Source organism: Trichosurus vulpecula, chromosome 2 (assembly GCF_011100635.1).
Source record: "Trichosurus vulpecula isolate mTriVul1 chromosome 2, mTriVul1.pri, whole genome shotgun sequence".
Classification (NCBI taxonomy): Eukaryota; Metazoa; Chordata; class Mammalia; order Diprotodontia; family Phalangeridae; genus Trichosurus; species Trichosurus vulpecula.
Genome location: NC_050574.1, coordinates 88,746,137 through 88,769,505, shown reverse-complemented (window position 1 = coordinate 88,769,505; position 23,369 = coordinate 88,746,137). Strand labels below are relative to the sequence as shown.

Sequence of the window (23,369 nt, the reverse complement as noted above, 5' to 3'; positions counted from 1 at the left end):
AATGCCCTAGAAAAATTAAATTGCTATATATAGATTTAACTATTAGCTATGGGTTGGTCAGAACCTCTGAGCTTTAATTTCAAAATCTGGAAAATGGAAATGATGGAGGAGAATGGGATGATGGAAAAGCACTTCTATTTAAAAAACATTTAGGTTTACAAAACTATCCTACAAAATAAGACAGGCAAACACGATCATCATTTTACAGATGAAAAACCTGAGGTTCGGATAGTTTAAGTGACTCTTCCTTTGTTACATAGACCCACAAAACCTAGGGGTGGGGGTGGGGAGGAAGTTAGAATAATGTTTCTTAAATGTCTTACTCTGTAATTCATACTACCTAAAGCTAGATTCAGATCTTCACCACCTCTAGCCTGAATTTGGCCTCCAAATTCGGTTTCACATTCTCCCCCTCCCTCCTCTCTTCAATACATTTTACACAATAACTCTATGTTCATCTTAAAACTCTGCCTGGCACAAGTCTCTCCTGTGTTCAAAACTTTTCAACAGCTTTCCACCAACAAAGAAGTATTAATTTCTTTGTCTAAATTCCTAATTCTGGCTTTCAAGGGCCTCCTATAATATGGGATAATCAATACCTCAATACAACTCAACAAATATTTATTAAGTAGCAATTTTGTGCAGAAAACAGTGCTGAGTGCTATGAGAGATACACAATTTATATTAGACAGAGTTCCTACTCTCATGGAACTGGTATGTGGTACAACCGAAGACCTCACAGATCACTGTAACAAACTATATCTAATGATAAAGGCATTAGACTCATGATTAAAAAATGGATTTTGGTGCATACATTTTATTTGAAAGAAATAGGACAAGTTAAAAGGGGGCTAAGGGATGGGGAAGGGCACAGCATCGTATTTTAAGAAGATATACTGGGGCAGCTAGGTGGTGCTCTGAATAGAGCACTGGGCCTGAAGTCAGGAGGACTTGAGTTCAAATCCTGCCTCAGACACTTGACACTAGATGTGTGACCTTGGGCAAGTCACCCCAAGTGCCTTGCCTTCTCCCCTCAAAAAAAAAAAAAAAAACAACAACAAAAGAAGATATATTCCTGTGAGGAAATCCAGGAACCAGGGATGAAAGCATGGTGAACAAAATTTGGGTGAAGATCAATGGAGAAAGAAACAAGTGGTTTTGTCATCAAGAATATATCCTACAGACTACCTAAAGAAAAAGAGAAAACAAGAAGAGATCAAAAGTCTGGAAAAGAGGCACATGACAGTAATGGGGGATTTCAATTAAGTAGACATGAATGAAGGAGGGAATGAAAAAAATACCTTTTATGGTTTACTCTGTGCTAAGTACTATGTAAAGTGCAGGAGAAAAAAAAAAAAAGCAAAGACAGTCCTTGCTCTAAGGGAGTTTATATTCTAATAGTGGGAGCTATATAAAGGAATATAGTGGCCAGGGAGAGGTTTTGGTTTCTGAAAATTACAATTAAATCCTTTAAAAGGTGGAGGAATCAACAATAGAAAATTCTATTCTGGACTTTATTCCTAGGAATGGGAATGATCAGATTTCTGGGGGGAAAAAAATGGTAACTGGGCTAGCTAGGTAGGTAGAGCACTGGCCCTGGAGACAGATGACCTCAGACACTTGACACTTATTAGCTGTGTGACCCCAGGCAAATCACTGACTGGCATGGCAAAAAAAGAAAAGGATGGTAACTTTGGGAAAAAAGTGACCACTCCTGGAGTTTGTAAAAGAGGAGAGGAAAGTTTTAGAGTCTGACTTGAACCCCATATTTTGGGAAATTTTGTGAGGGGTCAAAAGTAGGCTACATAGCATCCCTTGAACTAAAATTCAATAAGGAAAGCCAGTTCAGGAGGAATGATATACTATCCAGTATGAAATTCTGAAGATACAAAGGAAAATAATTGCAAGGCAGAGGAAAGCATTGTCTCAAGAGTTCATTATGGTAAAAAAAAAAAAAAAAGATACATACTTCTGAATAGAAGCAAGGGCAGGGAACACGATGAATATACAAGATCCAGTTCTTTAAGAGTGTTAGGAATGCTAAAGCTCAGACTGAGCTAGAACTGGAGAAAGAAACTAACATCAATTAAAAAAATTTTAAGTTATATTTGGGGAGGGGGTTGTGGGATGATAGAAACACTAATGCACTGTTGGTAGAGCTGTGAACTGTTAGAATCATCTTGAGCTTATACCCCAAGGAAGCCAGCCATTGATAAGAATAAAATCCCTTATACACCAAAACATTTATAGCAACACTTTCTGTGACGACAAAAAATTATGTATGTGATGACTACAAGGAAACACAGAAAGATCCATATGAATTGATGCAGAGAAAGTAGGCAGAGAAAAGAAAACAATATACACAATATACAATAAACAACAACATAAATGAAAAGAACTACCACACACACAAAAATCAAAAGTGAATGTAACAAAATTATAAACATCAAGCATGACTTGAAAGGAGAGATGTGAGAGGACAACCTCAATTCACCTCTTCAAGAAGGTGAGGTCCACAGTTGTCACACACTGCACATGTTTTCAGACTTTTTCCACTGTATTATTTAATTGTGCTGATTTTTTCCTCTTTTTTTTGAGAGTGGGGCTTTTAAAAATACTATTTGTTATGTGGGATGGCTCTCTGGGAAGAAGAGGGAAACTAGGGAAAACTATGATAATATGAAAAAGAAAAGGCATCAAATAAAAACTTATAAAAAATTTTTTATATTTATTTAATATATTTAGTTTTCAGCATTGGTTTGCACAAGAGTTTGAATTACAAATTTTCTCCCCATTTCTACCCTCCTGTCCACTCCAAGATGACATATATTCTGGCTGCCCCGTTCCCCAGTCAGCCCTCCCTTCTATCACCCCATTCCCCTCCCATCCCCCTTTCCCTTCTTCCCTTGTAGGGCAAGATAAATTTCTATGCCCCATTGCCCGTGTATCTTATGTCCTAGTCTCATGCGAAAACTTTTTTTTGTTGTTGTTTTTGAACGTCTGTTTTTAAAACTTTGAGTTCCAAATTCTCTCCCCTCTTCCCTCCCCACCCACCCTCCCTAAGAAGGCAAGTAATTCAACATAGGCCACATGTGTATCATTATGTAAAACCCTTCCACAATACTCATGTTGTGAAAGATTAACTATGTTTTGCTCCTTCCTAACCTATCCCCCTTTATTGAATTTTCTCCCTTGACCCTGTCCCTTTTTGAAAGCGTTTGTTTTTGATTACCTCCTCCTCCTGTCTGCCCTCCCTTTTATCTTCCCCCCTTTTTATCTTCTTCCTCCTTCTTTCCTGTGGGGTAAGATAGCCAATGGAGTGTATATGTTATTCCCTCCTCAGGTCAAATCTGATGAGAACAAGATTCACTCATTCCCCCTCACCTGCCCCCTCTTCCCTTCCTACAGAACTGCTTTTTCTTGCCAGTTTTATGCGAGATAATTGACCCCATTCTATCTCTCCCTTTCTCCCTCTCTCAATATATTCCTCTCTTATCCCTTAATTTGATTTTATTTTTTTAGATATCATCCCTTCATATTCAACTCACCCTGTGCCCTCTGTCTATATATATACATGTATATATACACACACATACATATACATATCTATACCAACATATATACATAGACACACACATATGTATATATATGCATACACATATGTATATATGCACGTTCCTTTCAGCTACTACAATACTGAGGTCTTATGAATCATACACATCATCTTACCACGTAGGAATGTAAACAAAACAGTTCAACTTTAGTAAGTCCCTTATGATTTCTCTTTCCTGTTTACCTTTTCATGCTTCTCTTGATTCTTGTGTTTGAAAGTCAAATTTTCTATTCAGCTCTGGTCTTGTCACTGAGAAAGCTTGAAAGTCCTCTATTTTATTGAAAATCCATATTTTGCCTTGGAGCATGATACTCAGTTTTGCTGGGTAGGTGATTCTTGGTTTTAATCCTAGCTCCACTGACCTCCGGAATATCGTATCCCAAGCCCTTAATGTGCAAGCTGCTAGATCCTGTGTTATCCTGATTGTTTTTCCACAATACTCAAATTGTTTCTTTCTGGCTGCTTGCAGTATTTTCTCCTTGACCTGGGAGCTCTGGAATTTGGCGCCAATGTTCCTAGGAGTTTTCTTTTTGAGGTGATCTGTGGATTCTTTCAATTTCTATTTTACCCTCTGGCTCTAGAATATCAGGGCAGTTCTCCTTGATAATTTCTTGAAAGATAATATCTAGGCTCTTTTGTTGATCATGGCTTTCAGGTAGTCCAATAATTTTTAAATTATCTCTCCTGGATCTATTTGCTGGGTCAGTGGTTTTTCCAATGAGATATTTCACATTTTCTTCCATTTTTTCATTCCTTTGGTTCTGTTTTATAGTATCTTGATTTCTCATAAAGTCACTAGCTTCCACTTGCTCCAATCTAATTTTTAAGGTAGTATTTTCTTCAGTGGTCTTTTGGACCTCCTTTTCCATTTGGGTAATTCTGCCTTTCAAGACATTCTTCTCCTCATTGGCTTTTTGGAGGTCTTTCGTCATTTGAGTTAGTCTAGTTTTTAAGGTGTTGTTTTCTTCAGTACTTTTTAGGGTCTCCTCTAAAAGCCAGTCATTGACTTGTTTTTCACGGTTTTCTCGCATCATTCTCATTTCTCTTCCCAATTTTTCCTCTACTTCTCTAACTTGCTTTTCCAACTCCTTTTTGAGCTCTTCCATGGCCTGAGACCAGTTCATGTTTTTCCTGGAGGCTTTTGATGTAGACTCTTTGACTTTGCTGACTTCTTCTGGCTGTATGTTTTGGTCTTCTTTGTCACCAAAGAAAGATTCCAAAGTCTGAGACTGAATCTGAGTGCGTTTTTGCTGCCTGGCCATGTTCCCAGCCAACTTACTTGACCCTTGAGTTTTTCGTAGGAGTATGACTGCTTGTAGAGCAGAGTACTTTGTTCCAAGCTTCAGGGGATGCGCACTGTTGATTTCAGAGCTATTTCTATACAGCCAGCTCTGCCACACCAGCACTCCTCCTTCCCCAAGAACCGCCAACCTAGACCTGATGCAAATCTTAAGCAAGCTCTGTACTCCTGCTCTGATTCGCTACTTAATTCCTCCCACCACCCTGGGCCTGGGGCCAGAAGCAACTGCAGCTGTAGTTCAGTAGCTGCACCACCTCCGCTGCCCCTGGGGCGGTGGCCAAACCGCAAACTCTGTCCCCTGCAGCTTTTCCCATTAACCTTCTCTGTTGTCTTTGGTGTTTGTGGGTTGGGAAGTCTGGTAACTGCCACAGCTCACTGATTCAGGGCACTAGGGCCTGTTCTGCCTGGCTCCTGGTCTGTTTGGTCCTGTTGCTGCCCACGCTGAGCTCCTCTCCCCTAAGCTCCATGTGAGACAGACCTCATCCAGCGACCATCCAGGCTGTCCTGTGCTGGATCCCTGCTTCCCTCTGCTATTTTGTGGTTCTGCAGTTCTAGAATTTATTCAGAGACATTTTTTATAGGTTTTTGGAGGGACCTAGCAGGGAACTCATGCAAGTCCCTGCTTTCCAGCTGCCATTGTGGCTCTGCCCCCCTCAGACAACTTATAAAAATTACAACACTAAATTTTAAAAAAATTTTTTTAAATTAAAAAATAAAATTATATTAACCAAAACAGATTAGAGTACTGTTCAGGGTGAATCTGATGATAACCGAAAACAGAAAAGGCCGAGATGCTTAGTTTTTGTTTTGCTTCTATTTTCTCTGCTAAAGAGAATGATTTTTGGAACGCAAAAGATAGAACAAAAAAGCTAACAAGTGTTGATTCCAAAGGTGAGTAATAAAAGGACACTTTTATTTATTTATGCCCTGGATGAATATAAGTCACCTGGAAAAGATGAATAGCACTGTAGGGTAGTGAAAGAACTGGTAAAAATGTGATTACTGAGCCTCTGCCAATAATATGTGAAAGAGCATGAAAAACAGAAAAGGTACTATAGGCCTGAAGGACAAATGGTAACCTACTTTAAAAAAAAAAGTATAAGAAAGAGTCTATAGACTAGAGGCTTTACTTTAATTCCTGGGAAATTTTTAGAATGGGTAATTAAAGAGATGATTAGGGAACCCAGGAATCAGTGATAAAGCTTATAAAGCACAGCTTCATTAGGGTCACATCATGACAGACTATACTTATTTTCCATTTAAACAAAGTTACTAAGTTAGTGGATCAGAGGAATTTCAGAGATATAGTTTACTTACATTTTAGCAAAGCAATTAATAAAGTATCTTATATTCTTCTTATGCAAAAATATGAAGACTAAGGACTAAGTGGTAATACAATTAGATGTATTCGGACCAGGTGCAAGGGCCAGACTTAATGAATCAATGTCTCCAATGAAGTGCTCCAGGGCTCTGTGGTTGTTCTAGAACTATTTAAAATTTTTGTGAATAACTTAGATGAAGTCATAGATGCAGATGACTCACAGCTGGAAGGGATAGTTAACACACTGAATGAAAAAGTAAGGAAACAAAGGGATCTTGACAGGCTAGAGAATTGGGATAAATCTAGAAAAGAAATGAAAAGGCTCCCTACTTGTAGCCAGTGGATTTTAAAAGGTAGAAGTGAAGAGGGAGAACATTTTAGACACAGGAGACATTCAAAGACACAAAGAAGGGTTCATGTCAGGCACCTGGAAGAAACAGGAAATGGAATAGCATGGCTAAATGTCAGAGCAAGTGGAGGGAAATAAAGACAAGACGACCAGAAAAATAGGAAGGGGCCAGGGTGTTGATATTTAAATGCCAAATAAAGGACTTTATATTTGATCCTGGAGCTAACGAGAGTTTACTGAATAGGGGAGTAACGTGCTGAGATTTTAACTTAAAAAATTTTTTTTCAAAAAGTGAAAGGATGATGGAATGGAGTGAGGAGAAATTTGAGGCAAAGAGACCAACTAGAAGGCTATGTCAACAGGCCATTTTAGAGAGCCCAAATAAGGGTGGTAATTGTACAAGTAGAAAGAAGGTGATGTAGATGAGATATGTGAAGGAAGAAACAAAAAGATTTGGCAACGGACATGGGGTAAGTGAAACTAAAGAGTTAAGGGTTACACAAGTTGTAAAGCTGGTGGCATACTTGATAGTAGTAGGGACATTACAAATTGGATGTCCCACAGACACAGAGGGAGTTGGGGGGGGGGGAGGCTTGGGGGAGAAAGACATCAAGTTCTGCTTTGCATATGTTGAGTATGAGATGCCTATGAGACATATAATTTGAAATGTCCAATGGACAACTGGTGATGAGGGTCTGGAACTCAGGAGAGAGACTGGGGCTGGATACACAGATCTGAAAATAATTGAACTCATGGAAGTTGATGAGAGTGTGTAGAGAGAAAAGAGAAGACAGTCCAGAGCAGGGGGGGAAGGGAAGAGAATGAGTAGGACATAAATGGAGATCCAGCCAAGGAAACTGGAGTGTCATATATGTAGGAGAACTAAAAGGGTGCAGTGTCATAAATACCTAGAGGGGAACAAGTATTCAGGAGAAGATGGTCAACAGTGTCAAATGCTTCAGAAGTAAAGAAAGATGAGGATTTTGGGGGGGGAAAGGCCATTACATTTTGCAATTAAGAACTGACTGGTACCTTTGGATAAAGTAGTTTCAGTTAAGTGATTAGGTCAAAAGCTAGATTGCACAGGTGTTAGAAGATAGAGAAGTGGAGTTACTGAGTATCTTTTTCACAGAGTTTAACTAAGATGGAAAACAGAGATACAGAATGACAGCCAACAAGGAAGAAATTGGTAGATAGGAAATGGTGGAAGACAGAAATCAAGGATTACAACTCATAATACAATTCCAAAGCTCCCATTACACACGGTTCACTGGCATCTTGTCGAGATTGGGAAGGAAGGGAACAAGTATTTATTAAGTGCCTACTATGTGCCAGGCATTGTACTAAATTCTTTATAAATATCTCATTATCTAAGAATTAATTGCAAAAAGAGTTAGCAGTAATCGCTATGGGAAGATTAAAGAAGGCAGTCTTTAATGAAAAACATTGCAGAAAGGAAGATGAAAAAGAAAATGAGAAAAAAGCCAAAGAGCAGTAAGTAACACCATTTCAAGAGAAGCAGTTAATGGGCACATTCCCAAAGCTGCTATTCACCTCCCTATTTAATTTGCCTTGTTCTAGTCAGGCACACACCATCACAACCTACGCTCTGGGCGGAGAAGAGCCCCACAATGGCTTGCAGGAGAAGTGTAATCAGTTCTGAATGAAGAGAAACTAGGGTAAAAGAGGACTTGCAGGCTGGACCTAAGCAGACATGGGAAGAATCCACCACATTTCCTTCCTAAAAGCAGCCTGGAGGATGAAGAGCTGACTTGATTTCTTTATAACTAACTTCCCTGAAACAGAAAACAATCTTAGTCTCCCTTCTTGCCATTCAATGAGAAAACAATTATATCAGAACTTCCATTAATACTCTCCTCCTCTCCCTCCAGAAACGGCCTTAGCTCTGGCTCTAGATTGAATGTGTCTTCCAGAGAGAAAAAAAAGGAGAAAACCTGTCAGGCTGGCCTCACTAAAGTACTGCAGGAAAGACTTTCCTGGGAGTTAGTTACCCGAGCAGTTGAAGATCTAATGTCACTGTACCCAAAGGCTACTAACACAGATTCTAAATGCCACAATGGGCAGCACCCATTTCTCTGGCACAAGTGCCAAGGAAAGCTTCAGTGGTGAGAATTAAGAGTTCGAAAGGTCCATGTTCAACACCTGTGCTCAGCAAAGGAAGCTTTAGTATTTTCCCCAAAGGAACTGAAAGCAATTCACAAAGCATACGAATGCCTACTACATGCCCAGCACTGGTTTAAGGCTCTAGGTCAGAGTATGGAAGGGTAATGTGAAAAACAGCTAACATTTCTAAAATGTCCTGCGGCCATCCCCCAAGTGTGGGACATACTTCTCTAACATCTCTTCGAACTGAAATCTGGCCAGGGAAGTCAACTCAGGTTCCCAATTCCCCTCTGCTGATAGTGACCCCTCCCTTTCCAAATTTTCCTAGAGTAATTTCTTTAGATTCCTCCTTCATCCCTTTTACATCCCCTATGATGTTTATTTGTGAATATGTCCCTAGCAGACTGCAAACTTCTTGAAGGCAGAAACTAATACTTTCCATCTTTCTATCCCCTAAGCCAAGGACAGTCTTACACATGCAAAGTGCTTCAGTACCCGTCAAATTGAACCAAATTTACATAGGGCTTTTCTTCAAAGGAGGCAGAAAAAAACTGATTTAAGAACAAAGAACTGGTCAAAAACTGAATTTAATCAAGAGAGCCCCAGAGAGCCAGGTATGAATGAATTCATGTGTCTATCAGTCTGCATTTTTCTGACTGCTGTAATAAAACTGTGATGAACTGTGAGTATCAAATAGGCCAGCACAGACTTCAGTTATCACAACCTGAAGCAGATTGAGCTTGGTCTCCTAAGGGACTCCGTTCTCTAGGGATGTCTGTGCTTTCAAGGCTCAGCTCCTGCTTTCTATCCATTCACTGCTCTGGGCACCAATCCAGGGTACTATGGGCTAGGAAGAGAGAAAGATACACAATCTGAGACTCAGTGCTTAGAGACAATGTGAGATTAACGACAGCCTACAAGTGATTTATAGTCAACAAATGTCAGGTCTTGGCCCTGCCTAAAAACCTGAACAGTAGTAAATACACATTAACATCTGCAATTTAGTCAACTATGTTTACTTATGAGCAGAACCCATGGGGCCCAGGTATTGCCTTGTTAACTATTATACAACAATATCAGAGACGGGGAGGGAAGAGTACCAATTTCTTACTACATTCTAGTATTAATAACAATAATGATGATTCATGTTCATAGTTCATAAAACACTTTCTCACAATCACTTAAGGCTGGCCAGACAGGGATTATTAACTCCATTTTCCAGATGGCCATGAGGCCTACAGTCACATAGTTAGTCGGCAGATGATCTAGAACTGAAACCCAGATGCTCAGCTTTCAAATTCAGTGCTTTTCCCATTACAACAAACTGCCTGTGGGTCTTTTGAAGGCTCCCCCCACTCCGCAGTTAGGCCTCACTTCTCTCAACACAATACAGGAAGCTTACTCTAAACTTTAGAATGTGAGTCTATCTTATCAACCCAACTAGATGGTAATCATTTCCTGGAGGGTAGTGAAAACATGCTTTTTATTTTTCCTCTAGCTCCCATTCAGTGGGGGCATATGCCTAAGCATTTTAATAGTACCCCATAAATTCTAGTAAATGATTGGATAAAAGTACACATTCTTTACACACAAGGGCTGGGCAATTTTGTACAACTAAGAATGTGAGTTAAGAGTGGCTTTTACATTTAAAATGAAATTTTACTTAATAGAATATACATGTATTCATTCAGTCACTTACAAGTATTTATTGATAGATGGGTACCCCATTGAATGGGGGCAAAGAAAAGAAATAAAAGGCTTGTCTTCATTGTTCTCCAGGAAACAATTACCATCTGGTTGGCTTGAAAAGATATACAGACAAGAGTTCTAGAAGTGGCTCTACCTACTGGGTACTTCAGCTGCATTTATCAGTTCAAAAGTCATTTTGTCACTTTCTCTTCCAGAGGCTGTCAGTTTCCTCCACTGTAAAAGGAAAGGCTGAACTTGATCTGTATAAGGCCCCTTTTAAATTTGTGATTCTAAGATGAAAGGCAATGTGTCATAGCTGGCCCTTAAGTCAGGAAGACCTGATTTTGCTTCTGACACATACTGGTGTTGTGACCCTGGAAAAGTTAATTAATCCTTCAGTGTCCCAGGCAACTCTCTAAAAAACTATGAATTGCAAAGCAGGTGGCAATCTGCATTGGTGGAGGAAGTTTCCTCAGCAGATATTTTCTCTACCAATGAAGTAACAAATCTAGACTAGAAAAAAATAAAATCAGCAGCAGAGCTGGGACTGGAATTTGGGCTTTGATCCCTGAAACCCAGGGCTCATTCTACCAATTTATGAGAAATACTGTAGTTAAGTAGTAATAATACTCTGTTAAAATGGCTAAGGTACAATTCAACAACCGTTTATTAAATGCCTCTGTGCAGAGCTTTGTGCTCAGTGCACAAACACAGGTGTAGATAAGCTCCCCAAGGAGCTCATTGCATTCTATACTCTCAATGACAGGTACAAAGATAAATGCAATACACAATAATAAAAGTGCATTAGAGAGATGCAAACAAATACTTATATAAGGAACGGAGAGAAGACAAGTTTGACTGGATCAAAGACGGGTGGTGGTGTTGCTGAATAATATCTAATAGGGCTGTAAAGATAGATTGGGGCCAGACTGTATATGGTTTAAAAGCTAAAGAGAGGAGTTTACAAATGATTCTAGATAGAAGTAATAGGAAGCTTCCTTGTCAAATCAACAAGCATTTATTAATCACTTGCTATGTGCCAGACATTACATGCTAAGCACTGGGGATACAAAGAAATGCCCTCAAAGAGCTCACTTTTTAATGGCGGGAGGCAACATGCAAACAACTATGTACAAGCAAGATATTTACTGTACAGGATAAGTTGAAGGTAATCACACAGGGAAGGCACTAGCATTAAGGGAGACTGGGAAAGGCTCCTTGCAGAAGGTGGGATTTTAGTTGTCACCTGAAGGTTACAAAAGGTAAGGAGGTGGAGCTGAGGAGGGAGAGAGTTCCAGACATGAAGGACTGCCTGGGAAAATGCCTAGAATTGGGAGAGAGTCTTCAAGGACCAGCAAGAAGACCAGTTTCACTGGATCAAAGAGTATGGGGGGCGGGGGGAGGTGGGTGTCCGTGAGGCAGGCAGAGATGTGTATATAAGATGTAAGAAGACTAAAAGGTAAGAAATTGCCAGATAATGGAAAGCTTTAAAAGATAAACAGGATTTTATATTTGATCCTGGAGGTGATAGGAAGCTACTGCAGTTTATTGGATACAGGAGTGACATGGCTAGACTTGTGTTTTAAGATCAATCTGCCTGAGTAGAGAGGAGACTAGTGGCAAGAAGACAAACTAGTAGACTTTTGCAAAAGTACAGGCATGAAGTAATGTGGGCCTGCACCAGGGTGGTGGCAGTGTCAGAAAAAAAGGAGGAAAGGAGGAAAGTGTTGCAACAATTCGACTAGCAGCTGTTGTGCAGGTAAAAGACCAACACAAGCCCAACAACAAGAACTCTGCCAGCACAGTTTCTTTTCAACTGCTTTACTAAGGAAAGTAACATTAAGGGGTTAACAATCTTACTTCAATCCAACATATAGATATCACTCACTTAGTTCAGGAGAAAAAGCCAGTACCCTGAACTTCAGAGCAAATACGAACAAGGTACAAACATACACAATATAAACAGGCTAGATCACAATTCATAGTAACCAAGAAACCATCAACACCTGGGTTGACAAGCCACGAGGCTCTTAAGAGTGGCTGCCCAGAGTCCCATGCCAACACTCCTCCAGTAGTGAGAGCCTCAAGCAAAACAGCTCTGTTCCTCATCTGAGTGACCAGAATTTAGGGGAATACTATTGGCTTTGGTCTTAGCAACTCCCCTTAGGACCCTGAGGGCTTCATGCCCACATAGGCTTAGCCCCTAGTAATTAGGGGTTTGGGCCTGGGGCTTTGCACCTAGTCAGGCTCAATCAAAGACGTGTAATAAATTTAGCATTCTAAAACAGTAAAAAAAAGTCCCAACTTAATATTACAGAAGGCAAAAAGCATTTCTTAAACATCTACAATATGCCACTATGCTTTACAAATGGTATCTAATTTAATCCTCCCAGCAACCCTGAGAGGAAGGAAATTGAGGCAAACAGGTAAAGTAATTTGCCCAGAATTTGAACTCAGGTCTTCATTACTGCAGGCCAAGAGCTCTGCCTGAAAGAAGGAAGTATAAAGGACCTTTGTATGGGCCAGCTTCAGTGTTTGGCGTGAATTCCTTCCTGAATCGGTCTCATATTCAAATGAGCTTATTAACTGCCTCCCCCCTACCCCAACCTAAAGTCATAGGGAGTGGGAATTGTTTTGCTCTTTGTATCCCCAGCTCTGTGTCAGAAGTTCACCCCAGACTGGGGGAGTGCCTCCAAGGCCCCAGTGCTAGGCTCTAAGGACATTAGACAAAGAAATCTTCAAAATCCTTCCTCACAGAAGGAAGCCATACACTTTTTACACATAAGAAAATGCAAGATAATTTTAAGAAAGGAAGAGCATTATCAACTAGGGGAATCAAGAAAGGTTTCACAATGGAGGTGGGACTTGTTTTGGCATTTGAGGTTTAGTTTTGAGAGTACTCTGACCTCCTAGAATCCTCATGGAACATCAAGGGGGTACAATGGGTAGAGTTTTAGGTCTGGTATCAGGAAGACTTCAAATACGGCCTCAGGCACTAAGTGTGTGACTCTGGGCAAGGTACTTCACCTCTATTTGCCTCAGTTTCCTGAACTGTAAAATCAGAATAATAACAGCATCTTCTTCCCAGGGTTGCTGTGAGGATCAAATGAGATAACAATTGTACAGAACTTAGGTTTCTAGCACACAGTAAGTGCTACATAAATGTTAGCTATTACCATCATCATCTTTCTAGGCTCAGCTCTCTGACTCCTCCCAGGTAAGGTCTTCCCAGGTCCCTTGAGTTGTAGTACCTGCCACCTTGCCTGCACTCCTAGAAAAATTTAAGGTTCCATAGGGGAGGAACTCTTTGTCTTTGTAAGCCAGAACCTAGCACAGCACCTTGCATACAAGAGGTCCTTAATAAATGTTGGCAGAATTGAAGCTGGTCTATGCATTAGGCAGGTTTTCCTTTAGCACAGGGTTAGTAGCACTCATTTAATTCCCCCATTGGGAAATGGCTCTTCCCCATGATGAGAAAAAGCTTTCTAATGTCCAAACCAGGCTGGCCAGCCAATGCTGGCTATATAGGGCTATTTCCAGTAGAGTACACATACTCCCATGTGTCTTCACACCTGCCAGAATAGTGGGCATTCTTCCGGAAGATTGAGTTTCCCCATGTCAAGCCGGCTCATTTTCCTCACCGTTCAAGACATGTATCTTAAAACTCTTCCTTCTCTTCCAGTAGTACCCCCTCCCCCAACCAGATACCAATTTGCTCCATGACCTTATGCAAGTCACTTTCCTTCTCAAGGTTTCCATTTCCTCTCTATACAATGAGAATTGGACTAAATCATCTCTAAGGTCCTATCTGGTACTGTTACTCTAACTAATGTTATCATCTCCACTCCTTCCAGTGGACTGTCACAAAGTTGTAGAATGCTCTGGCCTAGAAGTCAGAAAATAAGTTTTGGTCCTGACTTTCATTGATTCACAACGTGACCTTAGATAAAACCATATCTTTTTCCTGGGTCTTACTTCTTATAAAGTGAGGAGGTTTGGATTACTTGGTCTTTTATGTCTCTTCCATCCCTAAGGGTCTAGAATTCTGGGGTTATCTAAGAAGGGCCTAGGAGGGATGGGGAACCTGTGGCCTTTTAGGTTGTCAAGTGCAGCCCTTTGACTGAATCCAAACTTCACAGAACAAAGCCCCTTAATAAAAGGATTTGTTCTATAAAATTTGGACTAAGTCAAAAGGCTGCACCCAAGGACCTAGAAAGCTACATGTGACCTAGAGGCCACAGGTTCCCCACCCCTGGCCCCAGTGCACGTAGGAGAGGCTCTGATAGACACTGCAACCACTCCCTCCTGGAGTCCCCTCTTCCAGTAGAGAATCAGGTTCATTCTTGCTTCCGATCCTTTCCTTTCCTTTCCTTTGCTTCCAAGATAAGACTCTCCATAACTCTATTTTGTCTATTCAATCTTATCTATTCTTCAAGGTCCAACTCAAGTCTCTCATCCTCCAGGAAGCCCCACCAATTCCTTAGTTATAGCTTTGCTCTCTCGACACCTCATTTGGACATTTATAGTATCTGAACAACTTTAGGCAAAGGATTATAGGCCTTACTTTCTCATCTTTAAACTGGGAAGTATTTCTCCCCCTTCTCCTACATAGAAATATTATAAGAGGTTGAAAGTAGTGAGAGATGAATTCTCTCACAGGAAGGGAAAAGAGAACAAATCAAAGCTGATGATGAAAGGGCTTTATAGCTTCCAAAGTGATTTCACATATTACCCATCTTGATTTCCATAATGCTCCTAAGAGTCAAAGAGAGCAAACATTATAATTTCCATTTTACAGGTGAGAAAATTGAGGTTCAGATCAAGGGACCTACACATTAAATCACAAACTGACAAAGAACAAAACTGGATTTCAAACTTGGTCTTCTGACTCCAAATCGAGGCTCTTTCTTGTCAAGTCAGCAAGTGTTCATTAAATACCTACTATGTGCCAGGCACTGAGATAAGCATTTTTCACAAGAGCACACAAAGTATCCTCACAGAGAGCAAGGAAGGCAATGATGAACACAGGGCCACTTCCTTGGCCAGTTTAGAGTCTTTTTATTTAATGGTACAATCTTGGACATGTTAAGGTTCCCAAGAACCTTTCAAAGAGTGCTGCCAGAAAGGCATAAATGTTAAACTGCCTTTTCTCAGCCAACAATTTCTACCAATGGCACTAGACGGGTTAAAGTAGATGAGCACAAAAGTACAAATCCATTTTGCTCTGTAATGATATGAGTTGTAACAGTTTCCAGGAATGTGCTGTGGGACCAAAGCAGGAACTGTACTTCAAAAAGAAAAAAAGAAAATTTCTTCCCGATGATCCCGTAATCCTATGAATTTATATGGTAACGGTGAAACTGTACATAATTGTTAAAAACAAAACTAACATTTTCTCTATGCGTTGATGTAATACAGAAGGTACTCGTTTAATAAAAGCATTTGGTTTAGAGTTGCAAGACTTGGATGGGTTGAAGTTCTGGTTCTGCTACTTATTAACTATGTGATTGTTTGATAGGTTCCCCCCACATTTTATACCTTACCTTCCACATCTGTCAAATGGGAATGACAATACTCAGGTTAGAACCTCAAAGGCCTGTTGTGAGCACTACAGAAATAGGGACTATTATTTTTTGTGTAGTATAAAAATGCAAAATGCTTTCCAAACCTTGATCAATTTTTTTCAGTTCACTAGGAGGTAAAAAGGAAATTTGTATTGCCCCTGGCAGAGGCAAGGTGATATTCCACAGCTAGCTGCACTTGAATATCTGTGACACAAATCATGATGGTTCAACAGGCACAATATTTGGAATCACGAGTCACCATATCCCACATTCAAAACCTTTTACTCTTTCCTCTCTCAGCATTCATATCCAATTATCAAGCCCTGCTGACCAACTTAGTAGATGGTCTTTGAGAGGTGCTATGGTTGTGATCAACCTTTGTCTTTGTATTACATGCCTAGCAGTTAGCCTGGCACAAAATAAGTACTTAAAATGCCAGAACTTAGTACAATGTTAATGTATTTTCATTCACTCATTTGCTAACCCAGGCATCACTATAACACTTTTAAGTTTTAAAGCAAGCGTTGATGGGCATTTGGGCAGGCAGGCAACAAGCTGAATACCACAGGCCCAGTCAAAAAACCAAAACCAAAACCATGCAGAACTTTCTAGTCCAGTACTGTTATCTCAAACAGTACATGCTGGATTTCCTTGACATCTCTTCTCTCTAGGTTCTCCCACCTATAGGAATACTTCTCAGCATCCTTTATAGGATCATTGTTCAAGCCCTGCTTCCTTTTCAAGTTATATCCCAGGGCTTTCTTTGACTTAGGCTACCTTCTATTCTCTATCTTGATGACCTCCTCAGCTCTCATGAGTGAGTGCACAATCATTAATTCACTGTGTTTAACAAGCTTCACATACACCTCAGACATCTTGCCCCTTGCCCTGGGAGGGTGCACATCCTAACCTTCTCCCTGTCCTTTCTAACCCTTGCTCCAGGAAAAGTAATCAAATCAATACTACCACTGCTGCTTCTGAAAAGGACATGACAATCAATGGTCCTCTAACTCCACTAACTATCTCTGTGATTCCCCAGATCAAAGCTCCCTTCCCTGGCTACCACTTTCCTACATATGTGTCTCAATCAATTAGAACACAAGCTTCTTGAGGGCAAGAGTCCCACATCTATAGTTGTATCCCTTGCATCACTGGATTCCAATGACTCTGGAGAGGAGAGTGGGGTTAATGACTTTGCATAGCTCTGCCTCACCTAAATCCAATTCACGTGTAAGTCAAGACACCCTGTCAATCCTGATGGATTGGTTCTCGTAGCAAATGAAGGACGAACAACAATAGTGCTTGGCACAAAGGAGCTTAAAAATGTTTTTTCATCCATTAATCTTTATGCAGATAACTCTAAGACTTAGTCTTTCTCCAGAGTTCAAGTTTTGAATCACGAGCTACTTATCTGATATTTCCCTTTGGATTCCCAAAGATATCTCCAACTTAGCATGTCCAAAACAGAACTCATTTTTTTTTCTTGCAAAACTTCCTAACTTTCTTCTATTAGGGTCACCATTATTTTTCCGGTCACCCAAGTTCACGACATCAGAGTCATCCTGAACTCCTTGTTCTCTCCAATATCTAAGCAATTGCTAAATTTTCTACCTTCACAACACCTCTCAAATCTATCCCCTTCTCTCAAAAAATACCTCTGGCTTAATACTGCTTCTAGAATCAAACACAAACTCCTTCATTTGACATTTGAAGCCCTTCACAATCTGGCTCCAATCCACTTTTTTTTAAGCATCTACCCTTTCCAGTATTATACAATACTCCCATTAACACACTTTACAATCCAGCCAACTGGCCTTTTTGCTGCTCCTCAAATAAGATATGTCTTCTCTGGTTTCTATGCCTTTGCTCAGACTGTCATCTATGCTTGGAATGCTCTCCCTCCTCACCTTATCTTTCCAATTCCCTAGCTCTTTCAATGCTTGGCTCAAGTGCACTTGCTATAAGATACCTGTTCTGACTACCCCAATTCTTAGTACTCTCCTAGGCTTCTCAAAATTACTTTGCATGTTTTCATAGCTCACGTGCCACCTCCTACAAGAAGGCTTTCCTGACTCCTCCAGTTCTTAGTGCTCTCCCTCCCTCCTCAAAATTACTTTGTACATTTTGTATTTACTTATCTGTTTACATGGTCTTCCCATGGAAGCTTCTTGTAAGCAGATGCTGTTTCTATTCTCCTTTGTATTCCTAGTACCTAGCTCAGTATGTTGTACATAGGTAAATGCCTGTTGACGTGAATGTTTTCTGTTTTCTCTCCAGAATGCCTATGTGAGCTACTAAGTATGATCCCTGGCTCTCACTATGTGGAACCCAGAACCAATAATCTAACTCCACATCAGAGCAGCAAACCAATTTATCCTTTACTTCAGCATTTTTAATAGTTTTATTCCTTTACATCAAAGATCCAAAATCCCTCAGCTGCCAGCAGTTCTGATAGATCTGCACATTTTATGGCTGGGGAAATTTGTTACAATTTAAACAGTCTAAAAGTCTACATTTTTAACAATTCACCCTGATACAAACAGCAGCTCAGGAAACAATACCACCATCCATACAAATGTAAATTCCCCAAGTGGTATTATAATGAAATAGAAAGAACTTGGCTTTCGAGTCAGGAGATCTGAGTTCTATTCTTAACTCTGGCCAAGAACTCCTCCTATGACTTTATGAAAATATCTTCCTCGGTTTCACCATCTGCAATATGAGGGCACTGAACTAGATAATAGTCTGTAAGGTTTCTCCCTTCGGCCTCTGACATTATCTGTACTAGTCAATCTAATGCTCTATTCTAACGCTCTTTTTTTATACCAATATCCAATGTGAAATAATACAAGCAAAAGCCTTTGCAAGCATTAGCTATTCACATGGTTTAAGATCCCTTCCAGCTCTAACAGTCTGTGCCCTTTATCCTAATAAGGACTTTCCTAGTTCAGATATTCTAGGCTTCTAAGATCACAGTATCATCATTAATTAGGACTAAAAAACTCGGCCCTTTCTTCTAACCACATTACCAATATAATAGGGCCTTAGTTGATAAAGTCCCATTTCCCAAGTTTTAGGATTATGCAAAGGAGGAAAATAATACATGCTACTAGGAAGGAACATACATAATGGATGGACTAACAGCTGCCCCTTGGAAGCTTGTACTGTGTTAACATCATCTTAAACCTGTGATCTTCATAACAGCCTCTACAATTCTTGTACATGGCAGGAGCCATTTTTCCAAAGGAAATGAAAATGCATCAGTCCTACCACTCAGCCAAGCTATTCATTATCTAAAGAGCTTTCAGGCTCATTTTCTTTGGATAACTGAGACTCTTTGATAATAACTAACATTTTAATTGCACATTACTTTATATTTACAAAGGTAATGGGAGAGAATACTGAACCTGGATTTTTGTCTCTGCTCTGCCGCTGGCCTTCAGCAAGTCACATCCCATCTCTGGGCTTCCAGAGATGATCTTCGATGTCCCTTCAAACACTAAAAAGTTCACAGATTCTAAGAGTCGGAAGGAACTTGGGAACATTTAGTTCAAACCATACCTAAGCAGGAATCTTCTCCAAAACATCCCCAATGTTAAAGCCACCTAACCTCTTCTTAAAAACCTTCAGTGAAGGGCAACTCACTACCTTATGAGAAAACCCACCACATTTTTTTGACAGCTTTACTTGTCAGGAAATTTTCCTTACATTAAACCTAACTCTGGCTCTTGGCAACTTCCTCCCTCTGCTCCTAGATCTGCCCTCTAGGTCCAAGATGAACAAATCTAATAACTTTTACAGTTCTATGATACTGGTGCCAGAGGCAAAGAGTACTAAATGCTCTCCTCTGTGGATGAAGGATTCTGAAATTCAGGTAGAGCCACAGGAGCGACAAATGCCTGGTCCTTTTACAACATAGTATGTTGGCTACATTCTCACTCTAAAGTTAGTTCCTAAACCAAAGGTAGGAGTTTCTACCAATCTAGTGTTTCTAGTCAAATACTGATTTATAATAATAATAGCTTATGTTTATGTTTAAGGTTTTCAAAGTGCTTTAAGCACAATTTCATATTGTATTTATATACATTATGCCTTGATCATTTCCCCCAACATAAAACCAGTGAGTTGGGTCCCTCTCAAGGGACTAGACAGACAGTTATACGAGAAGCTAGGTGCTAGGTTTTACTCCCTCAAGTTATAATGAAACAACACCATTCAGAAACAAGTATGTCTTCTCAGAAATTAGAAGAGAAGAAATGCAGTACAAACCCCATATAGCTTGTACTTCCTTCCTATTTAGCTACAGTAGGCCATGATACTTAAATTATATAACCATGTACAGAACACTTTATACTTTTCCCTTCCTCTTCCCAACCCCCTGAAATTTGACTTCCAACTTCACTGCTCAGCTGAAACTGCTCTCTCCAAAGTTAACAATGATCTCTTAATTACTAAATCTAATGGTCTCTTCCCAAACCTCATCTTTCTTTACCTCCCTATAGCATTACACGCTGTTGAACACATTTTCTTCTGAGTTTTTGTGACATTGTCCCCTCCTGGGTTTTCCTCTTCAGTCCCCTTTGCTGGATCTTCATTCTTGTTACACCAAATGTTAGTGTACCCCCAAAGTTGTGTTAGGCCCTCTCCTCTTTTTTCCACATATTCTCATTCTCCTGAGCTCCAAACTTCCAACAAGCATTGCCAACTGCCTGGATCACATTTAGATATGGATGTCCGGATCACATTTAGATATGGATGTCCAAATCACAACTCATCTTTTCCCTCAAACCCACTCCTTTTCTGAACTATCCTATAATCGTTAAGGGCAACAACATCCTTCCAAACACCCAGGTTCCCAGCTTCTTTGATGTCATCCTTGACTCATCACTCTTACTCGCCCTACACATCCTCAGTCAGTTGCTAAATCTTGTTCCTATCTTTTAAACAGTCTCCCTCTCTTCTCTTCTATGTTCATACAACCACCACCCTATTTCAAGCCCTCATCGCTTCTCACCTGAACAGGCTACTAATCGGTCTCTCTACTTCAAGCCTTTCCTCATTCCAAACCATCTTCCATACAGCTATCCAAGCAATTTTCCTAATCAGAAGGTCTGATCATGTTCCCTGTCTCCACTCCTATTCAAATCCAGTGGCTTCTTGTTAACTCTAGGTCAAATTACAATTCACTGTAAATATAATGGCACCTATATCTTTTCATAACCTGGCTCCTTCCAACCCTTCTAGGTTCCCTACACATTACTCCTCTCCGTGCACTTTATGATCCAAAGATACTAGTCTAGTCACAGTTTAGCACACAGGAGAATTCTTGTTCCATCTCCTCATCTTTACAATTCTGCATTTGTCCTCCATGCTTGGAATTCACTCCCCCCTCTGTTCTGCCTCTAGGAATTCCTGTATTCCTTCAAGATCCAGCTCAACCGCCACCTTCTATATGAAACCTTCCAGATCCCCAAACTGCTAATGTACTTCCTCTTGAAATTATCTATTTGTCTTGTATATATCATGTATATACTTACATACATATATGCTGTCTCCCCTGTTAGAATCTAAACTTCTTGAGGACAAGGCCAGTTTCACTTTTGGCTTTGTATCCCCAAACCTTAGCACAGAACCTGGCAAGTCAACATGCATTTATTAAGTGTCTATGCCAGTAACTGGCCAAGCAGTGAGAATACAAAGAAAGGCAAAAACAGTCACTTCAAAGGGGTGCTTATAATTTAATGGTCAACAAATGATTAATTTTCAAAGTGCTTTCATATGCATTATATAATTAGTATCTCAGAATCCTAGGGCTGGAAGGGACCTCTGAAGGCATCCAGTCCAAGTTGAAATATTCTTTACAGATGGCCAATCAGTCTCTGTCGGACTGCTTCAGAGACAGATAATCCTTAGATGAGAAGACAGGCCAAGATAGAGGAAGAGACTGGCCCAAGCTCATAGGGAGAAAACTAGCAGGCAGAGAAATACAGGAACCTGGGTCTTCTGATTCCCAGCCCAGGACCAGGGACAGCTAGGACAAAAAACATAAGTTTCTCAAACCTTATCAATTTCTCAAACTCTGTTTTTCGTCTACCCTCTAGACCCTACTTGTGACACCCTTGGCTCCCAATGGCTCAGAGGCTCCTTTCCCCCTTTTATGGTCCCAGGAAGAGCCCTTATTAACTGCCTAGCAATCACCAAATCTCCACCATTCTACCACATGCTTCCGCAGATGTTGAGAGGTAGAGTACTTTCTCTTTGCTGGAAAGGCACCTTTCTCTCCCTCGACCCACTCCCCTCCCTTCTTGACCCTTCAAAGCCTTTCCTCCTCTATCCGACTATAGGATCATAGATTTAGAGACTGAAGGGGCCTGACAGGTCTGGTTAAACCTCCTCATTTTATAGAGAAGGAAAGAAGGACCCAAAACAGTGAAGTGTCCAGGAAAAGGAAAATTCCTTGAAGCCAGAACCAGTCTCATACTTGTATATGCACACCCAGCGTCTATCACAGCGCCTGGCAAACAGCAGGAGCATTATAAGTGCTTGCTAACTGACTGGCTGCCCAAGGTCACATCGGTACCTGGTTGCAAAGGTAGGATTCGAACTCAGGTCCTCTCTACTCCAAAACCACCACTGTCACTTCCACCCTGTTCCAGTGCCTCCCCAAGCTTTCCTCTCAGTGTCCCTCCTTGGCCCACCCTCCCCTCCTTTCTCTTCTCAGGATGCACTCACTCCCAGCACAGTCTCCCCTCTTCGGGACCGGCTCCCGTCCTGCAGGGGCTCCCTCAGGCCCTGCGCCTTCGGAGCTCCTTCGCTGGTCCCTGGGAGCCTTCAAGGGTCCGCCCCTCCGTGACCCCCCCAGGCCCTCGCCCCTCCCCAATGCCTGTCATCCGTGGCCCGGGGACCTTCACCCAGGGACCGCTCCTCAGGCTCTCTGAGGGTCCCCCCTCCCCAGGCCTCTCACCTCCTCCAGGTCCCGTTCGCCGGCGGCACCTCCAACCTCCACCTCCACCACCGCCGCCATCTTCCAGTCTCTCGCTCTGCGCCTGCGTCCGCCCCCTCAGCCCAGCGCCAGCTGCTTCCGCCGTCCTGTATCTCCTAGCCAATTATCGGCCGCAGCTTTGTCCGGGAGGGGCGGGGCCTCGAAGACACCTAAAGTAGCTGTCAGTGTTCGAGGGAGCGTCATCCTATTCCTCCCTTCGGACTACCTCCGTAACTCCCCGAGGGAAGTGCCAAGCTTTGGAAACATTCCCGAATCCTATGAACAATGTAAGCGTAGGTCTTGTTGAGGAAAGTTTTGTATCTCTTTCTCTGAAACTCTTCCCGACTCCTCTAAGGCCGGGTATGGTTCTGAGGAGAAGACGCACTTTGGTGATGCTCCCTTAGCGCGCGCTCAACGCCCTCCCTCC

At 41.1% G+C, this 23,369-nt stretch overlaps 1 protein-coding gene across 1 annotated transcript in view; it reads right to left on the bottom strand.

The window, feature by feature from the left end:
• RNF121 (ring finger protein 121) overlaps positions 1-23,053 on the bottom strand; it is a 95,816-nt gene extending 72,763 nt beyond the window's left edge. The window contains exon 1 of the mRNA XM_036747366.1: positions 22,925-23,053. Within this exon, the coding sequence (XP_036603261.1) occupies positions 22,925-22,984 (60 nt within the window). The 5' untranslated portion in view covers positions 22,985-23,053. The remainder of the gene's footprint in view (positions 1-22,924) is intronic.
• Positions 23,054-23,369: the final 316 nt, after the last annotated feature.